At 50.2% G+C, this 13,947-nt stretch overlaps 1 protein-coding gene across 1 annotated transcript; it reads left to right on the forward strand.

Annotated features, from left to right (window-relative positions):
• The first annotated feature begins 1,224 nt into the window (after positions 1-1,224).
• LOC106819111 (lysoplasmalogenase-like protein TMEM86A) lies at positions 1,225-13,018 on the forward strand. Its single transcript, XM_014823775.1, has 2 exons — positions 1,225-1,436; positions 12,594-13,018. Exons 1-2 carry the CDS (start codon positions 1,412-1,414, stop codon positions 13,016-13,018), a joined length of 450 nt encoding a protein of 149 aa, XP_014679261.1. The 5' UTR covers positions 1,225-1,411.
• Positions 13,019-13,947: the final 929 nt, after the last annotated feature.

Consider the following 13,947-nt stretch of genomic DNA (forward strand, 5'->3'; position numbering starts at 1 on the left):
TATTTCACAAGGCACCCGAATCAACGAGTGCGGGGATTATCTAGAAAACAAAGGGATAAACGTCGCCTCTAATTTTCTAAATGTTAGTTTCACGAATCGCCAGAATTTTCCTTACATATTCTAATGCTGGTGTGGTTTTAATATTCCATGGCTGTCCCTTTTCCAGTTATCTATTTGTTGTCCCTCCTTATATATATTTCATAACTATCACAATTATATAAATGTTCCATATCTTCTTTCATATCCTTATTACATCTATTACACTTATCATTGCTAAAATTATTTTTAAAGTATCCTTTTAGATCAATCATGCATGTTTTGCATTTAAATGAAAAATCTTGCTTGATGTTGCACTCGATCATCTGAGCGTGATCACTGCTTTAATTCAACACGTGCCATCTTCAAAGGATCACGCTAACTTCTTTGTCTCTGTTATTTCATATTGGAATTCTATCGTTCCCTTCTTCTTAAGTTAGTTGCAATTAAACTTGATGCTTTTTCTACCGCAGTGTTGATCTGTCTATTTGATGTCCCTAACTTTGTCTCTTTCCGTCTTCGTTATATTCTAGTGGACGTTGAAGACTAATATATTTACGAATTTACTATTTAATATTTACTAATATTACGGTTCATGAACATTATATCGAACTATATATTCATTATCATGAACAGCTATATCGATAATTATGAGTTTCATTCTAAATAGTAAATGCGTATTCGTAGACGTGTGTAAATTAGGGAGCAATGGGTGATTTATTCCAAAGGCGCTGTAAAGGAATTCATCTTATATTTTTCCACTTCTGGAATTATTAGGGAATTGTTATTTACTTATGTTTGTCGGAATAATAGCCCAACAAGGCTAACGTTTATTGTTTGTGATATCTGACAAGATTCTGACAAAGATATCTGACAAAGATTCTTGTATCTTAAATTGTATCTGCGTTCGCACTCGGCAGTTAGATGCGATATTATATGACTACTAGGCACTTTAATTTAATTTAATTTTTTTTTTTTTAGGGTTAGGGTTAGGGTTTAGGTTAGGTTTAGGGTTAGGTTAGGGTTAGGGTTAGGGGTTTTTTTTTTTAAGTGCCTAGTAGTCATATCCTAAGTGCCTAGTAGTCATATAATATCGCATCTAACTGCCGGGTGCTCTGCGTTCGTGGCACTGACGAATTTGACGATGATGATGTTTAGTCATGCTCACTTGTTCGTGACGTCAAACCAACAGCAGCAACAACAACAAGTTGAGTTCGAGCAGAGGGTCGAGGAAGAAGAGTAAAAAAATTAAATCAAGGCCGAGGTTACGCATAATCACGTTATTTCTCAGAGGCTCAGGTTCGGTTATCAATCTACTGTTACAGTGCTGTCCTAAACACATTCACGCACAGTACCGGTACCTATTTTCTCCAACATGACAAGCCCGAAAGCTGTGGTGAGTAGGCCTAGTAGTACTAGTAGTAAACACAGTGTTTATAAACAGCTGTGACTGAGTTAGCTCTACAACCCTCCGCTACTCGCTAGTATAGCCAGGGCTGCGGCGGAGCGGAGGGCTATAGTTCTAGAGCTATGACTTAGTTAGCTCTAGTAACTATATCCCGCGTACAGTTGCCGCTGGTAACTGTACGCGGGCTATAATTACACTTACTAGAACTATGACTGAGTACAGTGAGTGAGTGAGTGAACGTGCAATGTTGTCTGCATGTGGATGAATATGTAAGGATGGGGCCGTTTATTAGACCGAATAATTCTGTCCCATATAACCTTTTTTATATTTTGGTGAGGGTTATTGGGACAGAACGGGGTTCATTGAAATTTCGTGAGATCGCATGGAAAATGCATGCGCTGCGAATGCGGCTCGTACGCCGCTATTGGCGTGAAAAAACCCTACCGTTCCCTTCTACATGGCTTTACCTTGCTACTGATATGTGTATACATTCACTTCAATCGTTATTCACTTCTTAAAAGATTGTTTTTCAAAAACCGCTTCGTTCCACTTTTCTAAATCATTCGCCATTTACAAACAATCAGACCAATCAGAGCGAGTCTTACAATATCCTGGTTCTCGCTTGTATCTGTGGCGCTGCAGGAGGGCTGATAGACTCGCTCTGATTGGTCTGATTGTTTGTAAATGGCGAATGATTTAGGAAAGTGGAAGCGGGGTTTCTTAAAAACAATCTTTTAAGAAGTGAATAACGGTTGAAGTGAATGTATACACATATCAGTAGCAAGGTAAATTGCCATGTAGAAGGGAACGGTAGGTTTTTTTTCGCGCAAATAGCGGCGTACGGGCCGCATTCGCAGTGCATGCATTTTGCATGCGATCTCACGAAATTTTAATGAACCCCGTTCTGTCCCAATAACCCTCACCAAAATATAAAAAAGGTTATATGGGACAGAATTATTCGGTCTAGGGGTTTATACAAGACAGTAGTCTTCCTACCCTTCGATCCACTCCAAACTTACAGGTGAGGGGTGGAATCAGGTAAATTAGGTAAATCAGGCATGGTGGCTACTGGATCTGGATCTGGATCTGGATCTGGATAGTTTACTGCGTAGCCCACGGTTACGTGGATAATAACGCAGGGACATTCCGTAAGGAATAAACGTCCACTGTCCAGGGCTATAGCCACAGCACAGGCAAGTTCAAGTTCAAGTAATCTTTATTTATAGTCGGTATGTTTACAACGAGAAACGTAAGCTCTGAAGAGCTTTTAAGACCGACCAACTAACAAAGGTTTGCCAATAAATAAAACAGTACATAACAATTTTAAAACATGCATACTATACAGGCATTCGAGTACATGAATAAATTTTAGGTATAGATATTTACAATTTATAGCATACTTACAATTTTAGATAGTAGGCCTACGCAATACGATTTATAGATGCTATACAATTTATAGCATATTTACAATTTTAAATTTTACAATGCAATTTTACGATGCGATTTTACGATGCGATAGATGCAATACGATTAATAGCATACTTACAATTTTAAATTTTACAATTTTACATAGATATATTTACAATTTATAGCAACAGTTACAGATGTTGCTGGTTACTAAAAACATGTGTGTCAGGTTACTAAAAAACATACTGCAGATTACAAGATCATTTGCACATTGCACATTTGCATGCAAAACCATTCCATGTTTTGATAGACATTTTAAACTCGTTAAAACATACAGTCTGTCTGACATTTTCTGGCAGACTGTTCCACACCTTTGCAGCTAATGTTCTAAAGCTATTTGTGCCATATGTCACAGTTCTGGTATTTGGTGTGGTTAAGACATTTTTGTATTTAAAAGAGTACGCAGATTTCCGCATGTGGATAAAATTCTTTAAATAAACTGGGGACTGTCCGTGAATAATTTTAAAAGTCTCTGTGGCAATGTTTCGGAGACGCCCAAGGTGCAGGGAACTTGTTTTATTTTTATGTAAAAGCTTCTCATATGAGCTGTTATGTTCCTGGTATACAAATTTCAATGCTCTACAATGGAGTCTTTCCAGCTTGTCTGTGTTTGCTTTTTTGAACATTTCCTGCAGGATTTCAAGAGATATCTCTGGCGGTAGTAAGTAAGAACAAAGGACAGAGTTATAATTCGAACAAGTGAACATTTAGCTACACATAGATACCAAGATGGAAGCTGTTGGATGTGTTTTCGTTCTGTAGTCGTGTGAAATTAAGCGAGCGTCGAGCAAATTTTGCGATCACGCTTTCCTACCTGCTCTCTTATTCATGTTGTTTGTGCACAGGGCGGGCGTACGGTGCACTTGTGTGTTGCAGATGAGCATTTGACAGGCATTTGCGGGTAATTATCGGCAATAATAGGCGAAATAGAGTAGAGAAACATTAAGACTTTGGTAGTAAATACATTTCGTGTTTACTTTTTGTTTGTTATTGAGACGTTCCAAGTGCCTGTTGCTATAGCTAGCCATGGGGTGTGACCTAGCTTGGGTAAAGCCAGGTAGTTAGCCTTTTAGCCAAATGGCACTGAGGGTGGTCACAGCCAGAGTTTTTTTGCACCCTCAGTGGTTCTTTTACGTTTTTTGGCCTTAGTATTACTGGAGACGGGACTGCCATTTTACGTGGTCATCCGAGCCACGGGAGATTCACAGTCTCCAATGTTGAGAGCCAGGTTTACATGCGTGTATCTCCGTGTACCCGCGTGTATCTGCGTGTACGTGTAGGTGGGTGTATCTGCGTGTACGTGCCTGTATCTGCGTGTACGTGCGTGTACCCGCGTGTGCGTGCGTGTACGTGCATGTACGTGCGTGTACGTGTGTGTACCCGCGTGTACGTGCGTGTATCTATTCTGTGCGTGCCTGCCTGAGCAGCCATTGTTTACAAAATTGCCTAGCTTATCCTCGTTTTCGTGCGGGACCCCAGGTCATGAATAATAATTAAGAATGGTCTATACTCAGAGATAAATAGATGTCAAAGTTATGTGTTTGGCTTTTGCAACATTTTATTTTGAGTGACATCTTATTTACTACATTAATCATAGTTAACACCTTTCCCGACCAGGCTCTATGACTGTTTCACGTTGTAGGTCTACTCGCCACATAGTGAGGAGGTAACTTGTGCTGAGAGGGTCTATGAATCTATGTCCCCGAGGGTACTGCCGGAACGTACCCTGTTACTATCTAATATGCCGGACCATACCTCGCCTACTCCACTAATGAGTCTAGGGAGTCGCCTACGCCTACTCCCTAACCCTAACCCTAAGCTAACCATATCAGATAGTTACCAGGGTACGTTCCGGTATACCGGACCTTACCCAGGTTACGTTCCGGCAGTACCCTGGGGGACATGGACCTTATGAGCCCAAGTTTACACCATATTTTAATCATTTGATATTATAAACATATTCCATGTTAAAATTATAAGTGCTCTCGACGAGATCATTGTTAACGCTGGCAGCATTGTGTGTTTGGTGCTTAAACAACAAATCCCCACATGTATAAGGCTTCTGGCCCTCAATAAGGTGCCTGGTTTTAATTTGAATCATTTTGCATGCGAGCTTAGGCCTACAATTAGTGTAAACTTTGGTCTGTCAGTACTATCATCTAGGGTTTCTTCTTTTCAATTGGAGAAAAACGCTTTCATTACCCTAGTTTATTAAACCGGTGGATACCTTACCTCAAGTTATCACCCAATGTCTTTGACTTCTCTTTGCTCAAAAACAATTGAGCATTTAGTCTATTTCTCTGTGGGGATTCATTTTGATAGACATATCATTCTGTCTTATCGTCAACATGGTTTTCGACATGGCTTTTCTACTGTTACCCGCTCATGTTCTTTACATTTGGACATATCTAGGTCTTGACAAGTCTCAACAGGTTTACCTAGTGCTTCTAGATTCAGTAAGGCCCTTGAGAGGGAATTGAGGGTTTCTCGTTATCTTTTGGTTATCAAACTTAATCACTTGGGTTTGGACGTTACTACCTTGAACTGGATTTCTGACTTCCTTAAAAGGAAATTCGAAATTTTCTGTGTCAAAAAGAATGGTTGCAGTTGCATCATGTGTATGCGCCTGGGTTCTTGTTGTGCTTGACTTGTTATTATTTTCAACCTTTATTATTGATCTAATAAGTGTAGATGATGGTGCTACTTATGTACGCCTTTTTACTGAAGATGCATTATTTTACTGTGTGACCTACAGTAAGGATGTCCAATTAGCCCTGCAGCATTTCTTTACTCGTGTTGAAAAATGGGTCTCAACTTGCGGCATGACCTTTAATCTTGACAAATGCAAAACTCTGTGCACTATCTATCTAAATCACTATTAACCGTTGCCTACTCACTTTATCTTGAGTATCTATCACTCATTCCAAATGCTGTATAAATATTTGGTTATTATTATAAGCTGTGCTGGAATGCCTTTTATTATTTATCGGCTATATTAAAAAAAAAGGCTATTAATTCGCTGTTTGGACATACTCGCATCTCTTATTTCCTAATGCTATACCTATAACCCGGTTCCTAGCGTTTTAAACTATTGTGCTTCCTATATTCTAAGATATATCTTGCCTGGCCCTTTTACCTCCCTACTGAAGATTTTGCTCAGGCTACGACTATGTTCATTCATTATAGGATAAAAACAAGAAATTAAGGCGTTTTACAGAGTACATTTTCTAAATATAGTACAGATTATTTTGAATCTTATCAGAATGTTAAATTTCTATCGGCATTTAAAATGACTAGGTTTCACACTAGCTAAGCGTGGTACATTAAACATGTTATTTTGAGTGTTTGCTGATCAAGGTCACCACTATCTACAGGATGAATAATCCTGAACTCTTATTCTATACTCAGTATACTAACTTTTTTTGGAGGCTGCACCCATGGCTCTTACACTAATTAGTAGCACCCCTTGTCAATGAAACCATGTCTGTTCTTAGTACAGTTGAGTTAATGTAAAAGAAATATTTAACGACATACAAGTATATTCTTAATATAGTTTTGCAGTAAAACTATAGTAAACAACGAAAAGTTGTGAAGAAACCACAACGAGGGAAAATTCAAATTATACTAACTTAATTGGTAATTGAACCAACTGGCTTGTTTTTGCAGTTTCATAAGTGGCAATTTACTTGCCTAGAATGCACATGTTCTAGGCTTAGTTCAACTTTTTGCTCATGCACCGTGCATGGTAGAATGATGATAACAAAAAAAAACAATTTAGGTAGGGCATAGCATGACACAGTATGGCAGATATTAAGGTCTATATGTCCCCCTGACCTCTGTTTGACCTGGCTCGTTTAGCTATTTCTGACTACATATATATATATCTATTATATCTACTATATATATTATATATATTATATATATATATATATAATTATTATAGGCGTTAGGTTAGGGTTAGTCAGAAATAGCTAAACCGCTGCATCAATACGAGCGTCGGCGACATAGACCCCACGAGCCACAGTATATAGTACCAGTAATTTGGCTCTACGGTCTATGTCCCCAGGGCTGCCTCGGAACTGTAACCTGTCGTACGGCTTCGGTATACATGACGTACTCCTAGCTAATATTCGTAGCTGATATGGTTAGGCGTTAGGCGTTAGGGAGTAGGCGTAGGCGACTCCATGACTCTTACGTGGCACGTAGGCGTCTGGTACCCCTGGGCCTTTGCACTATTTAGATAGTTCCAGTATCTTATACCAGCGGCACTTCCGGTCATACTGCGATTCCGTCCACGGGTACGTTCCGCGATCCCTGCGGGGACATATGACCCTATCAGGCAGTAATTTGTTCATTCGGACTTAAACGGCTCCCACTCCCTCTATTTTAAGTTATACCCCCAGCCTCCCGGTTTTCGTGCGATCTACTGTTCCACTTCATCCGCAGTACTTCTGTAGCCAAAATAAATATTACTTGGATCTCTCACGCGACCGAGAGAGCCTAGAGGAAGCCTCATGCAACACTTTAGTCGCTGAAGTCCAAATTACTTCGCTTTTAAAAAGAGTTACATCATATGCTGATGTCGCTAATTTAATCGTTCATGGGTCTGCCGCAAATAAGCATGCCTCGATCAGTCGATGTTGTGCTGCTTCGCGCAATTCAGATAAATTATTCTCGAGTAACCTTTTAGTGAATTGATCATTGCTTGCCCAGCTGTCACGCTGCTTTCATACTGATACACAGCAAGTTCGTCACGACGTCGCTCAAGTTTGTTTTTAAGTTTATGGGACTATAGGTTATAGGCATATATGCGCCCTCCAATGTACCTTCCACCCAAGCATGCCTCACCCTCCACCCAGCCATCCTCACCCTCCCAACCAGGCATTCCTCCCTCCACCCATGCATTCTTCCCCCAGCATCCTCACCCTCCACCAGCATATGCCTCACCCTCCACCCCCGCATGCTGACCCTCACCCAGCATCGTTACCCTCATCCCGCATCCTCACCCTTCACCCGCTCCTCACCCGTTCACCCAGCATCCTCACCCTCCACCCAGCATCCTCACTCTCCACCCGAGCAATCCTTCACCCTCCACCCCAGCATCCTCACCCTCCCACCCTTAGCATCGTCACCTCCACCCAGCAGCCTCACCCTCCAGCCAGGCATTCTCCATCCAGCATCTCTCACTCCACCCAGCATCCTGCCCTCCACCCGGCTCCTCACCCTCCCACGCAGGCATCCCTACCCTACCACCGCACCTCACCCTCCACAGCAGCCTCCCCTCCACCCAGCATCCTCCATTCCAGCGATCCTCACCTCCACCCAGCATCCTAACCCTTCACCCAGCATCCTCCCCTCACCCAGCATCCTCACCCTGCACGCAGCATCCACCACCCTCAATCCAGCAAGTCTCACCTGCCACCCAGCATCCTTCACCCTCCACCCTGTTCATCCCCCCCACCCAGCCCCCGCTGGGCGTGGGTCCCGGTTGCGCGCATGCCACCCCCACCAGCGAGGCGCCCGGTCACCTTCATCAGCTCCTCCCCGTCACCCAGCATCCTCCACCCTCCACCCCAGCATCCTCCCCGTCCACCCACAGTCTTCACCTCCACCCAGCAGTTCCTCACTCCCTTCATCCGTGCATCCTCACCTCCACTCAGCTTCACCTCTCCCCGATCCGGGCATCCTCACTCCCTCGCACCCGAAGCATCCTTACCCTCCCCAGCTGAGTCTCACCCGTCCACCCAGCTTCTCCCCTCCATCCAGCATCCTCCTATCGCAGCACTCTGTCACCCCTCCACCAGCATCCTCACCTCCACGCGATCCTCCACCGCTGCCACCGAGCAATTGTCGCTTTCACCCTCACCCAGCGCTTCCTCCCCGTCCACCCAGCAGTCCTCACCCTCCAATCCAGCATCCTCACCTCGCCACCCAGCATCCTCACCTCCCCCCAGCATCCTCACCTCAACCAGCATCCTCAACCCTCCACTCAGGTCCTCACCCTCCATCCAGCATCCTCACCCGTGTCACCCATGCATCCTCACTTCACCCAGCATCCCTCCCCTCCAGCGATCCGCACCCTTCCACGCAGCATCCGCTCACCCTCCACCCAGATCCTACCCTCCACCGCATCCTCACCCTCCACCCAGCATCCTCACCCTCCATTCCAGCAGCCGTCACCTCCACCCAGCCTCACTCACCCTCATCTCCAGCACGCATCCTCACCCATCCACCCACATCTTCACCCTCCATTTTTTTCTCAGCCCTCCATTCACAGCTAGCCTCACCTCCACCGCCATCCTCAACCTCCCACCCGCGCCTCACCTCCAACCAGCATCTCACCTCCACCCAGATCCTGAGCCCGTGCGCACCCAGCATCGCTCACCTCTCCATCCAGCATCCTCACCCTCACCGAGGCTCTCTGCCGCCCTGCCACCCCATGCAGTCTCACCCTCCACGCCAGCGTCCTCACCCTTCCCCCGCCCTCAGCACCTCCGTCCACTCCTGGAGCTAGTCTCACCCTCCAGTCCAGCTATCTCCTCACCCCGTCCTCTACCCAGCCCTCCTCCCCAGCCAGGCCATGCATCCTCACCCTCTCCACCAGATCCCTCACCCTCCATCCAGCATCCTCCAGCCACGCCATCCTACCCTCCAGCCCTAGCGACTCCTCCATCGAGCCCCCGCTCGCTCACCACCTTACCACCTCCAGCCTAGCCCCCTCACCCCACCCCGAGCATTCATCCACCCCCACTAGCATCTCCTCTTCATCCACCAGCATCTGCGCCTTCACCCTCGACCACCCGGCCATCCTCATCCTCGCACCCATGCATCCCTCCACCCCTCTCACCCGCCAGTCAACTCACCTCCTCATCTCCTAGTCCTACCACATCTTCCCCCTCGCACGCTCCCACCCCGCATCGCTCACTCTCCACCCAGCATCTTCCACCCAGCGATCACCTCCCGCCCTCCCACCCAGCATCCCTCACCTCACACCGCATGCCTCACTCCGTCCACCCTCGGCATATCTTCCTCACAGCATCTCACCATCCTTACCGTTCGTCCGCCCAGGGTCTCCAGCCCTCACCAGGCCATCTCCCGCTCCACCCTTTCCACCCAAGATCGCTCACCTCTTTTCCTCACCCCCAGCACTCCTCACCCTCGCATCCCCAGCATCCCGTTTCACTCTCGCAGTCCCGCAGCTGCTCACCTCCCCTCTCTCTCTCCGTTCCCCCAGCATCCTCACCCTCTCCACTTCCAGCGATCCTCACCCTCCACCACCATCCTCACCCTTCCACCCAGCATCCTCACCTTTCCACTTCAGATCCGCTCACGCTCCACCCCCCGCCGCATCCCGTTACTCTCCACCCCGCCACATCTCACGCCCTTGCCCACCCAGCTTCCTTCACCCTCACCCCCGCATCCTCAACCCCTCTTCCATCCAGCTAGGTCTCCATCCTTCTATCCATCATCCCTCACCCCGTCCATCAGCGATCCTCACTCTCCACCAGCATCCTCCCACCCTTCTTCCACCCAGCATCTCACCCCCACCGCCATCCTCACCCTCACCCCGCATCCTTCACCTCTCCCACCAGCGGGAGTCTCACCTCACACAGCATCCTCACGCCTCCACCCAAGCTGATCCTCCTTCTCCACCCCAGTATCTGTCCTCCACCGAGGCGCATCCTCACCCATCCGCCACAGAGCTCACCCTCCACACCAGCCTCCTCACCCTCCCCCAGGCATCTTCACCCTCCCACCCAGCATCGCTCTCCCCTCCACCCGCATCCGTCACCCTCCACCCAGCATCCTCCCCTTCCACCAGCGCATCCTCATCCTCCACCCAGCGATCTCTCAACCCTTCCCCAGCATCCTTCACCCTCCAGTCCAGCGACCTCACTCCGATCCTGGCCACCTAGCGATCCGTCATCCCTCCACCAGCATCCCTGCACCTCCCCCAGATCCTCAACCTCCACCGAGCCTGCTTTGCACCCTCGCACCCAGCAGTCTCACCCCTCCATCCCAGCCATCCTCCACCCTCCAACCCGGAGCATCCTCCACCCTTCCATGCAGCATCACTCCACCCAGCATCTCCACCCTCCACCAGCTCCTTCCCCTCCACCCAGCATCCTCACCCCTCCAGGTCCAGCGCCGTCACCCTCACCCAGCGATCTCGACTTTCCACCCCACGCATGCATCATCCCCCCCAGGCATCGCGGCTCTCATCATCCAACCATCATTCTCACTCGCCACAGCATCCTCCACCCAGGCATCCTCACCTTCACCCAGCGGTTCTCACCTCCATCCAGCATCCACCTTCCACCGCTCCTCACCCTCATCCAGCATCCTCCACCAGGCATCGCTCACCCTCACCTCCAAGCATCTTCCACCCTCCACCCAGCCCATCGCTCCACCTCCAGTCAGGCGGCCACTCACCCTCACGCGCAGTACTCCTCACTGCTGTCACCCAGCATCCTCATCATGCCACCTGCCTCCTCATCATCACCCACATTCTCACCCTCCACCGAGCATCCGTCACCGCTCTCCACGGCAGTTCTCACCTCCAGTCAGCGCATCCTCAACCTTCCATCCAGCATCTCTGGCCACAGCATCTCACCTACTTCCCACCCAGCATTACCTCATCCTGCCGACCCGAGTCTCACGCCTCGAACTCCATGACAGCCTCACCCTCCTCCAGCATCCTCACACCACTCCATCCAGCAACGCATCATCATTCTCCGCCCAGGTCGTCACCCATTCGGACACCCAGCATCCTCCACCCTCCACCCAAGCTATCTCACCCCCACCAGATCCTCAGCCCAGCATCACACACCTCCACCACAACAGCTTCTCAATAAATTATAACATAAACATTTATGCATGTAATAATAGTTAATATATTTAATATATTTACTTCAATATCTAATTTAGTGAATATCTTATACCTGAATTTACTTTAACACATTTAATGATCCCCATGATGTAACGTCACGCGGCGAGTGTGCAGAAATTGTGAGCCACTACCTCTCCTCGCATCATCATCTCGTCGCTTTACCGGGCGCCCTCTTTCCTGCATTATCGTCACCTCACGGCGCCCTCTTTTCTCATCTCGTTTCGCGCTCACGGCCTGCCCTACTCTTCGTTGTCTGTCCGCCTCACTGCGACGCCCTATCTTTGTTGTATGTGCCTCACCTGCGCCCTCTTCTCCAGCGTTGTTGTCGGCCTCCTGGCTGCCCTCTCCTCTGTTATCGTCCGCCTCACTGCGGCGCCCTCTATTTCTCTCAGTCGTCGCACTTACCGGCGCCCCTCTTGCCTCCATCTGATCACGTCGCCTCTACTCGCAGCGCCCTATTTCCTGGTCAGTTTCCTCACCGCTCCTCTCTTTCTCAGTCGTGCGATCCCTCGCCATAGCGCCCCTCTTTTTTCATGATCTTCGTCTTGCGTTCTCACCGGACGTCCCTAGCTTATTGTTAACATACTTACGTTCTTGCCTCACTCGGGCCCTCTTTTCTTCTATCTTCGTCTCACATCAACCAGGCGCCTCTTTCGTTCGTCGCGCTCACCGGCCGCGCCTCTTTCCTCGTACGCCCTCACCGCCGCGGCCTTCTATTCCTGCGATCGCGCTCAATCCGGCGCCCTCTTTCCTCGTCGCCTCACCGGCGTCCTCTTTTCTCGTTGCAGGCTGAGAGCGTCGGGCCGAAGCTGGTGCCGTTCTTCAAGACGGCGGCCGTCTACTTCGTGCTCTTCCTGCCGGACACGCACCCGTCGGCGCTCGCGATGCTCGTCAAGTGCCTGCCCGTCATCTCGCTCATCGTCTTCGTGCTGCTGCACGGCATGAACCTGTTCGGACGTCACGAGGTGACGACGTACTCGCCGCACGCATCAGTCGCCGGGGGTCCTCGCCGTACACAAGTCGACGCGTGCCCTCGGCGACGCCGCTTGCTCGTCTGGGACGCCTACTTCCTGCACGGCATGTGGCGTCGCGGGCGGGCGCTAGGCGCTACGCGGTCTGCCCCCGACGGCAGCCTTCCCGCGCGGTTCTCGGGGATGGCCGGGCCGTGTCAACCCGGCGATACGGTCCGGCTCGGTGTGCGCCGGCTGGCGTCCTGAGCGCGCCTTCGCCGCTCCGCGGACTGCATCTACCAGCGCTCTCGCGGGTGCCGCTCGACGGCGTTCGCCCGTCGCCGCTGCACCCCGACGCTTACGTCCCGCTCATGCGCGTTTCATGATGTGGTGTCCGCGCTCATCGGCTGCTGTCGTCCAGCTTCCTTCGACGACACCGCCTAGTGCGACGTGGAAGCGACACGCTTGTGCTTGGCGCGGAGCCGTGCCGGGCCCGGGGCGGCGGCGCGCGTGCTGCTGCCGTCTCGACCTGCTTGATCGCGGTTCAACCGCTTCGCCGCCGGCCGCTTTGCCCTACCAGCAGGGCGATCATCATGCGACGTACTACGCCCGCGCAAGCTCCGGCATTGCGCTGTCCGTCGTCGGCAGGCGCTAGCGACCGCCGAGGCAGCCGACGCCCGTCCCGCGGCCAACGGCGCGCCCCGGACGGCGCGCTCGCCGGTCGTTACTCCCGCCCTGCCTGGGGCGACCCTCGCGACGGGTGCGCCGTGCGTCGCCCCCGCCGCCGCCGGTCCGCCGCCACTCCCTCCCGGTGGGTCGGTACGTTCTTCTGGGCTGCCCCGACTCACGCCGTATCTCTGCCTAGAGCGCAGCCGCCATTCTGCGCCGTCGGGGGTCGCGCGTCGGTCCATGTGATCCAGGCCCTCGCTGCTGCGCGCACGGGCGTCGCGGCGGGCTCCGCGTAGGGAGCCCCTCTGCCTAGCGGCTGTAGCGCATGCGCGGGGAATCGAGTGGGCGGGGCACCTGCGCCGTCCGGTCGGTGTCCGCCCCCCGGCTCTGCGCCGTTCGGGGTGCCCCGGCGGCCGCTTCGCGCCGCCGGCGGGAGTATCGACAACGTCTTGTAAAGTCTATTGTTATCGGCGGCGTGCGTGCCGCGGCTCCCATGTCGCTGCCAGTGCGGCGGCCCTGCGCGTCGC

The sequence above is a fragment of the Priapulus caudatus genome, unplaced genomic scaffold (genome assembly GCF_000485595.1).
Source record: "Priapulus caudatus unplaced genomic scaffold, Priapulus_caudatus-5.0.1 Scaffold2840, whole genome shotgun sequence".
NCBI lineage: Eukaryota > Metazoa > Priapulida > Priapulimorpha > Priapulimorphida > Priapulidae > Priapulus > Priapulus caudatus.